This window comes from Sinocyclocheilus grahami, unplaced genomic scaffold (assembly GCF_001515645.1).
Source record: "Sinocyclocheilus grahami isolate Dianchi unplaced genomic scaffold, SAMN03320097.WGS_v1.1 scaffold59.1, whole genome shotgun sequence".
NCBI lineage: Eukaryota > Metazoa > Chordata > Actinopteri > Cypriniformes > Cyprinidae > Sinocyclocheilus > Sinocyclocheilus grahami.
The window spans coordinates 1,615,468-1,625,467 of NW_015505238.1; the positions used below are offsets into that span (position 1 = coordinate 1,615,468).

The 10,000-nt window shown below is 34.8% G+C and overlaps 2 protein-coding genes across 4 annotated transcripts in view; one reads left to right on the top strand and one right to left on the bottom strand.

The window, feature by feature from the left end:
- Window positions 1-5,624: 5,624 nt before the first annotated feature.
- LOC107584394 (39S ribosomal protein L27, mitochondrial-like) overlaps window positions 5,625-10,000 on the bottom strand; it is a 4,513-nt gene continuing 137 nt past the window's right edge. The window contains exons 1-3 of one of the 2 annotated variants that reach the window (XM_016270996.1): window positions 8,742-8,812; window positions 5,882-6,007; window positions 5,625-5,746 (exon numbers count right to left, since the gene is read on the bottom strand). In XM_016270996.1, coding sequence (XP_016126482.1) covers window positions 5,640-5,746; window positions 5,882-6,007; window positions 8,742-8,781 — 273 coding nt within the window. In that variant the 5' untranslated portion in view covers window positions 8,782-8,812 and the 3' untranslated portion in view covers window positions 5,625-5,639. Of the gene's footprint in view, window positions 5,747-5,881; window positions 6,008-8,741; window positions 8,813-10,000 lie in introns of those variants that run through there. The other variant, XM_016270997.1, reaches the window with a different exon arrangement.
- The window catches only part of LOC107584393 (crossover junction endonuclease EME1-like), an 11,077-nt gene continuing 9,912 nt past the window's right edge, over window positions 8,836-10,000 (top strand). The window contains exon 1 of one of the 2 annotated variants that reach the window (XM_016270994.1): window positions 8,836-8,859. The gene's annotated coding sequence lies outside the window, so the exon portion shown is untranslated. The remainder of the gene's footprint in view (window positions 8,860-10,000) is intronic. The other variant, XM_016270995.1, reaches the window with a different exon arrangement.

Here is a 10,000-nt window from a genome sequence, read left to right on the forward strand (position 1 = left end):
CTTTTAGTAAGATTAAGACCATTGTACCACTTGCCCTGAAACTATTCAAATGAAACCAAACATGACTGTAAATCTTATTTGCATTCATTTAGAACATTATATTCTTGACCAGTTTGAGTGAATCCAGTGGAGGGAGGAGATGAAAAGCCACAGATGCATATGTGAGAGAGGCATTTCCCGCACCACCCCTCTGTGGGGTGTCCTTGAGGTGCCGTTGCATTGTTTGCCTCTCAGGAGATCAAAGTATTCTAGTTTCTTTTATCCTTACAATTCTTAGTCAAGTCGTTTCAAACCTGTATGACTTTCTTTATGCGGAATACAAAAGAAGATGCTTTTGAGAATTTTATAGGGGGCCAAACAACATTATTCCATTGACTTTTATTATTTATGTGGAGAAAGAAACAAAACCATTTATATGGAGAAAGAAATAAGGGTCAAATAAAAAGATGGCAGAAGGCATCATTGTCAATTTTTTTTTTGGGGGGGGGGGTTAACTATCGCATTAACTATAATATTCTAACTCGTTTACTGTATTATCTTATATTTGATAAGTTTGGAAAAAATACCAGAGGGCTGGCTATAAATAAAATTCCATGGTGATGAATCCAAATTAAACAAACCATTTATATGGAGAAAGAAATAAGGGTAAAATAAAAAGATGGCAGAAGGCATCATTGTCAATTTTTTTTTTTGGGGGGGGGTTAACTATCGCATTAACTATAATATTCTAACTCGTTTACTGTATTATCTTATATTTGATAAGTTTGGAAAAAATACCAGAGGGCTGGCTATAAATAAAATTCCATGGTGATGAATCCAAATTAAACAGCCTTGCCCTGATGAGCATTTCAATAAAAAGAAGGATTATTGTTGTGCAAATATGACATTAACACCTTCAAACTGTTTACATGCAAGTAAAACTGAACCATTGTTTCCTTCTTACAAATTCTGCATCAGTGTGCCATTAGATATATTTCAGTGGTTTATTTGTAAATGTAATTTTAAAATGATTCATGATGTATGTGATTATATTGTTTATACTAAATTTTGCTCCGACACGCCATTTGCATCTTGCTTCTCCTGAAATATAGTGTGGCAGGCTGTTATTCTGGGCTGAATAACAATTATCTCCCAGATAGTTTATTACACTGAGCATTGCTCAGAATCTCTGATTACTTTCTAAATCAATTCCCCATGCTTTTTCATTAGCATTTAATCTCATCACCTCTTTTTTCTTCAATAAAAGATTTTCCAAACAATGATGTATTGTTTATACAAAATTTTGCTCCGACACGCCATTTGCATCTTGCTTCTCCTGAAATATAGTGTGGCAGGCTGTTATTCTGGGCTGAATAACAATTATCTCCCAGATAGTTTATTACACTGAACATTGCTCAGAATCTCTGATTACTTTCTAAATCAATTCCCCATGCTTTTTCATTAGCATTTAATCTCATCACCTCTTTTTTCTTCAATAAAAGATTTTCCAAACAATGATGGTTCCTTGAACATTCTGTACATCTGCACCGTAAAAAGCATTTTGAACTTGAAGCTTATGAAGTGGCACCTGCTCGAGTGGTTGTCCTTGGAAAGTGTCTGCACACTCCATATTTAATCCTCTCATATTGAAGGTGAAAGAGTGGAGCTACGTGGTGCAACAACTCATTTGGCATAGTTTCCTACCCAGTATTGGTACAATCCTTCTTATTTCTCCTTGGCTTCCTCCAACCGGAGGATACTCTCAGGCTTCACTTCCCCTAATCCTGCTAATACACATGAACAACACCCTGAGCCCAAAGGGAAATGCTACAAAGATAGTCCTTGTCTGTTTTATAGAGGAGAGAGACAGTCTAAATCCTTAAACGCTAAAGCTGAGCTGAATTTTAGGAAACATGAATGGATGGAGTCAATGAAGGAGATTAAAACACCTCAGCAACAGGACAATGTTTGCACTGTTTAATGCTCCATGAAAAGCAGATCTTAAAAGCTGCAAGTGCTTGTAACTTTATATTGATTTGCTGAAAGACTGAGCCGTCCTCTTTGTCTTTAAAACCAACACGTGCGTACGCCTCTCTTCCAGATGTGACATTTAGGCCTATAAATCGCACATGATCTTGAAATTGTGCGCAACTGACTGGTGTCAGATCTCTGCCTTATAAACGCCCCCTAATTAATATCATTACCATATAAAAGAGCACACGCCAATATCCAAATTTCTATGCTTGAGAATGACAAGTACAAAGGAAAAAAAAAAGCTTTACTGAGTCTGAAATTGAGGTTCTGCTGGCGGAGGTAGAGGTTCGTGCGGGGACGCATTTTATTTAATGTGTATTTATTCTGTGGACAAACTGTGTGTTGTTATATATTTTTCAATTGACTATTATCAAAACTACTAGAAACAACAGTAATAATAATAATAATAATAATAATAATAATAATAACAACAGTAATTATAAACACGATTAGGTTTCCAAATGTAAGAATAAACTATGAATTCAAGTAAAATTCAGTCATCTTATAAAAAGTGAGCCATCCTACTTTTAAAATCACTAATGAAAAGTTTAATATCACGAAATTCTTGCAAAATTTTAAAAAGCTTTATTGAAAGAAAAATTAGACGTTTCATATCATCATAAAATAAATTATTACATGATTATGGTCTCCGGTCTGAAAAAACCTGCATGTGATTTGGCCTTTCTTTATATTTACAGGGTTTACTAATGCTGCTCAAATGTGCAATTAATGTACTGACACAAAAATATATAGGCTAGTGTATTTTATACAAATATAACTGATGTAAATGACAAAAACAAAGTTTAAGGCTGATGTCTCTATTCATTTTCACAGACGCAAAGCAGCAGATGTTATAAATAAAAACCGTTAACAATGTTATTGAATAGAATGTATTAAAACCGTTATTGCATGACATCGGCTAGGCCTATTATTATAGGCTACACAGAAAAAACAGGGGGAGATGCGTTTATGAATTTTTTTCTATTTTACGCATTAGTAGTAGGCTAAATCAAGACTTCGCAAGTTCTCTTGTAAAATAAAATAATAAAAAAAAACATGCAATAAACTGTGTACAGAAAGCGAGTAAAGAACTCTGAATATTAGGCTACTAAAAAGGTCAGTTTAATCTCGCAAAAACTCCCGTTAATAAAAAAATCTGACTACACTGCACAATTAATCTTACTCTGCATCTTTGTTGTTTGATGAATTCGGTGCTTGCACGTACAGGTGCATCTCAATAAATTAGAATGTCGTGGAAAAGTTAATTTATTTCAGTAATTCAACTCAAATTGTGAAACTTGTGTATTAAATAAATGCAATGCACACAGACTGAAGTAGTTTAAGTCTTTGGTTCTTTTAATTGTGATGATTTCAAATTTATTTCTGTGATGTAGTGCTGAATTTTCAGCAGCCATTGCTCCAGCCTTCAGTGTCACATGATTCTTCAGAAATCATTCTAATATGCTGATTTATTATCAGTGTTGAAACTGTTGTGCTGTTTAATATCTTTTTGCAACCTGTGATACTTTTTTCTTTTAATTTTTTGATGAATAAAAAGAAAAAAAAAACATTCAAAATGGAAATCTTTTCCAACAATATCAATATTTAAGTATATATACAAAATATTTAAGTCTTTACAATCACTTTTTTATCAATTTAACACATTCCTTGCTGAATAAAAGTATTTATTCAGCGTTTCTGCAGACTTGAACAAGTTAAATTTAAGACCTTTCGCTTTGTTTGGAATTATTTTTGTTGGCGAAATAGTGCAAAAACAGGCAATATGGTGTCTAAAATGTAAGTCTCTAAATAAAACATCTAGTTTATTGAACTGTTGTAAAAAATCATTATCACATTTGTATATGGTAAATTTTGGAGAGAAAAAAGGCACTCTTTCGTGTGAACTTGAGTATAAATATACACATTTTCTGCCCCCATGTCTTGAATTTGTGATCATTCTGAATGTATTTTAATAGACTGAATCATGCAGTGAAAGAGTGCACTGTAAATGCACACGCGCACTAGACTTCACGTAATGCGTGCACTCTGTAGGTGTTTTGAATGTTTTTTTTGCGTCGTGAGAATATTGAGTAAAATAGCTCACTTGTCATGGTGTTATTTAACTATATCATGTTATGAATAAACTAAACATTTAGAATTTTTACCTCAGTGTGTTTCTTCTGAGTTTATGTGTGCTGTCACGCTAATTTTTTCTGAAGTCTTGAGACAAACAGTGAGCCTAAGCGCGAGCTTGTATTCTGTATTCTGCTAACTTACTGCAATTCTCTCTGACGACGCAGTAACTTACCGCGGGGAAGAACAAATCTTCGGTCTGTCTAATGATTGTAAAGTCATTAGGTCCGTCAGACTGAAAATATTTTAGCGGTAATGAGACCAAAAATAATTAAGACCCATCGAATCCGAATTTAAGACATTGAGACTTTAAGGACCCGCGGACACCCTGTTATTAAAAAAAAAATTTGACTGACCCCAAACTTTTGAATAGTAGTGTATATAACACAAAATTTATATTGTGAATAAACACTTTTTTTTTTTCCTTTTTATCAAAGAATCCTGAAAAAAGCATCATAGGTCCCAAAAATATTAAGCAGCACAACTGTTTCCAACATTGATTATAAATAATTAGAATGATTTCTGAAGGATCATGTGACACTGAAGACTTGAGTAATGCTGGTGAAAATTCAGCTTTGCTTCACAGGAATACATTATATTTTAACGTATATTAAAATAGAAAACTGTTATTTTTTAATTGCAATATTTAACAAAATTACAGTTTTTGTTTCTGTATTTTTGATCAAATAGATACAGCCTTGATAAGCATAAGAAAACATTAAAAATCTTACTGATCCCAAACTTTTGAACATATATATGAATCAAAGCAACTTCCATTACAAACTGTGCTTTTGTTCTGAAATTGTATGCTTGTGAAAACAGATAGGACTACATGTTTAGATATTTCAGCAAAGATTAAAAAACAAACAATTTTGAAGCATAAATTAATTCATAAAAATTGGTATCGTTAGGCCTGTCATGATAACACCTTTTTGTTGTGCGATATATTGCCCCAGAAATGATTGCGATAAGCGATATTATTGTCATTTTAAAGACCATTTTATGCCACTGAATATATAATTGTAATGTAACAGCATAATAATGCAAGAAGGCCTACACACTTCCAAATTTTTAAGAATAATTAGATCATGGAAATTAAGTATCAACATATTAGATACCTTAAAAAAAACCTGAATAAATAGTAAATAAACATTTTCTAACAAAAAGTGCAAAGTAACAAGTAGAAAAAAAGAAAAATGCACAAAGAACTTGTATGGAGATTTTTCCATCAACAGATTTGTCCCAGCCCTTCTTTTCTCTGTAAATTAAGGGTGCACACTATTGCTGAAAAACATTTTGCGTCACCAAAAATGATTGAGGTCATGTACATTTATTGCGCGATAAGTTAATATATTGATAATTGCGACAGGCCTAAGTATTGTACAAAAATATCAAAGTATGGTTTTGGTGACCAGATATTGTAATTAATAAACTGTAAAAAAAAAAAAGATAACTTGCCCCAGCCAGGCACAGCTATAGCTATATACAACTACTCATAGAAAAATATTTGATTCCAAACATCTTACATGAGCTCCAGGTTGCCAGCGCATTAAACCCTTGCGTTGTGTAGCAAGGATGTTGCCCGCATGTACAAAGTTCCCTTAAAAGTAGGAAAAACAAAACATGTGTTATAATGCAAGGTAATGGAGGATAAAAAAAGACTAGTCACAGTAAGAGCACATAAAATCTCTAAATGTTTCTCCTATGAGATCAAGGTCAGTAGTCAAAAACGCACCATCTTGTTTCTTGTAACCATATCTACGGCCAGCACTCTTCCCTCCTAGGTTTTTGCTGCTTCCTCCTGATTTCTTTGAAGCAAATCTTGTCAGTACAACTGTGGGTGTTTGACTGAACAGAATACCTGCAAAGACCAGAGGAACACAGAAATCATTGCTTGTGTTATGGATCAACTGGGGATCATGTTAACTGGGGATGTGCGCGTGCATGTGAGCTATTGTACGCCCCATTCCAGCAGATTAGTCAAGAGCGACTGCAAAGCTGTAATGAAAAGACGTTGGTACATTCTTAATGTTCTTAATAAATGTTGATGCAATTATTACACTGTGTTGTTTCCTAAATACCTGTTTTAATGCATGCAGCCCAGTTTAAGTGTCATTTTAACATGATTTCACGAGGTGACACAAACCAAGCCCACGTTATCTTGACACATTCACTTCTATGGAAAATGACAATCACTCAAATAAACGTATATTTTCAAGTGTAATTCACTTTTATTTACACGGAGTAAAAATAGCGTTATTTAGCAGTCTGTTATTTACACTAAGTGCAAATAGCGATAGATTTTATTTACACGATTTAAAAATAGCAGTATATTTGCATAAAGTGTAGATAGATGCTATTTATACTTAGTGGAAATAATGGCAGATACTCTACAGGCTACATTATATAAAAAAAAGTATGCAATAGTTAAAATGAAAACATTTATTAAAGTTATCAAATGGATGCTGCCTTATGGGACAATTAAATTAAAATCAAATAGCTATTTTGGTGCTTTATTTTCACCTTTCCCGCGAATGTTTTATTCATTTTACTGAAAATAAACGCATTTTGGATCATCTATATGATGGGGAAAAATAAGATGAACGAAGTTGGTTAAAGCTGGATTCGAACTCGAATCAACCGTATCAAAGTTGCTGTTGAGCATTATAAAGGGGTCATATGATGCTTTTTTAACTCCGCATTTGAACAGTCAATAGCAAATACTTAAACTAATAACAAAACAGTAGCTGATTCAGAAGCGCCAGATTGTCATAGCAAAGTCATAATTATCTTCTCTCCTATGTTCACGAAACGGTCGTCCATAAAATGCATTGCTGTTCTGTTGTAAGTAAGCTTAAAGATTCCTAAATGCATCTACTTCCGGAAGGCCAAATAAAGTGCTTTTGCTTTTGCACTGAAACACACAGCGTCTCCCTGACATGGCTGCTTCAACACTAACTGCTGTTACTGAAACCACGCCTTCTTTCTTTGCGTGCACATTTGGGCTGCATTATGCAAATATTTCCACATAGTGAGGTAGATATGTGGGGGCGTGTTAGAACGAGCCGTTTTAGGGGGGCGTGGCAGTGTCTTAACTTTGATAAAGAATATCTCTTTGGTTTTGAGACTTTAGTCTTTGCAACTTCAGGGATCTTATCTATGCACAATCAGCTTGTAACACTCCAAAGAGAAAGGAAAACTTGAAATCGCATCATATGACCCCTTTAAGTCCCTACGCCACTGACGTGGATGAGAGCTATGTGATTTTGACTAGATGTATATGGTACATTAAATATATAAATATATTATATTTAAATTGTTTATTTAACATTGCTAACAAGGCACCGTCTGAGTAACCAAGAAATAAAAACAAAAAACATTTTGAATCCGAGTAATGTATTATTTATTAAAATATTTGAGTCAACAATATGACCACATACATCCACATCAGTAGAGCAATTTGCTTTATTTACACTCATTCTACCCACCAATGCCTGGTTGGGTCAGTCAACATCACATAGCTCTCCTCCACGTCAGTGGCGTAGGGACTTAATGCTCAACAGCAACTTTGGATACGGTTGATCCGAGCTCGAATCCCAGCTTTAACCAACTTTGTTCATCTTATTTTTCCCCATCATATAGCTGACCCAAAATGCTTTATTTATTTACTTTCAATAAAATCAACAAAACATTAGTGGGAAAGGTGGAAATAAAGCACCAAAATAGCTATTTGATAAGTATTTGGGTTGGGGTAGGTGTAGAGAGGACTACTTGTCCCATAAGGCAGAATCCATTTGATAACTTTAATAAATATTTTTAATTTAACTATTGCATACTTTTTTTATATAATGTAGCCTATAGAGTATCTGCCATTATTTCCACTAAGTATAAATAGCATCTATCTACACAATGCAAGCATACTGCTATTTTTAAATCGTGTAAATAAAAGTGAATTACACTTGAAAATATACGTTTATTTGAGTGATTGTCATTTTCCATAGAAGTGAATGTGGCAAGATAACGTGGGCGTGGTTTGTGTCACCTCGTGAAATCGTGTTAAAATGACACTTAAACTGTGTCGCAAGCATTAAAACAGGTATTCAGGTATTAACAACACAGCGTAATAATTGCAGCAACATTTATTAAGAACATTAAGAATGTACCAACGTCTTTTCATTACAGCTTTGCAGTCGCTCTTGACGAATCTGCTGGAATGGGGCGTACAATAGCTCACATGCACGCGCACATCCCCAGTTGATCCATAACACAGGCAACATACTACTAGATGATGTTTAAACTGTCCTTCACATCATAGGCATCAGTTTGATATAACGGTTTGCTGGGCATTAAATTAACATGATCCTTAACGATCTGCATTACCAATGCCAAATCAGTCCGCTTGTCACAGTTTAAATGCTGTCAACATGTAACACATGCTCACTGTGCTGTCAGGGAATGGTGGCTCAGCACGCTACTACCATCTCACAGTCATTACAAAACGCGGAAAGGGCTCAATTATTTCATATTATTCTTGTTTTACTTGCACTGTTCATAATACAATCCGAAAAAGCCATAAAAATGGTCTTTCTACTCACAGGCTCTGGATTGCAGCATCAAGGACGCGAGCGCCGCCATCTTGAAAGACGTGAGTGTGACGCAGCTGACGTGCTCCCGTGATCCTCCAGAACCCGCGAACTGCAGAAGTTGACTGGCGTGAGTAACGTAGAAAGATAAATATAGTGGATATGTAACTACAGTAGAACGCTTGAGAAGATACTGCTTTACATGAGCATTTGTATTGTGATGTTTAATGTGGTGTGCTGTCTTGAGCTGGAAACTTTTGCACTTTTTTGTCTTTGTGTGTTCGTTCGTTCGTATGTGTGTGTGTGTGTCTGTGTTCGTATGAGTATGTGTGTGTGTGTGTGTGTGTGTGTGTGTGTGTGTGTGTGTGTGTGGCTTTAACCAACTTTGTTCATCTTATTTTTCCCCATCATATAGCTGACCCAAAATGCTTTATTTATTTACTTTCAATAAAATCAACAAAACATTAGTGGGAAAGGTGGAAATAAAGCACCAAAATAGCTATTTGATAAGTATTTGGGTTGGGGTAGGTGTAGAGAGGACTACTTGTCCCATAAGGCAGAATCCATTTGATAACTTTAATAAATATTTTTAATTTAACTATTGCATACTTTTTTTATATAATGTAGCCTATAGAGTATCTGCCATTATTTCCACTAAGTATAAATAGCATCTATCTACACAATGCAAGCATACTGCTATTTTTAAATCGTGTAAATAAAAGTGAATTACACTTGAAAATATACGTTTATTTGAGTGATTGTCATTTTCCATAGAAGTGAATGTGGCAAGATAACGTGGGCGTGGTTTGTGTCACCTCGTGAAATCGTGTTAAAATGACACTTAAACTGTGTCGCAAGCATTAAAACAGGTATTCAGGTATTAACAACACAGCGTAATAATTGCAGCAACATTTATTAAGAACATTAAGAATGTACCAACGTCTTTTCATTACAGCTTTGCAGTCGCTCTTGACGAATCTGCTGGAATGGGGCGTACAATAGCTCACATGCACGCGCACATCCCCAGTTGATCCATAACACAGGCAACATACTACTAGATGATGTTTAAACTGTCCTTCACATCATAGGCATCAGTTTGATATAACGGTTTGCTGGGCATTAAATTAACATGATCCTTAACGATCTGCATTACCAATGCCAAATCAGTCCGCTTGTCACAGTTTAAATGCTGTCAACATGTAACACATGCTCACTGTGCTGTCAGGGAATGGTGGCTCAGCACGCTACTACCATCTCACAGTCATTACAAA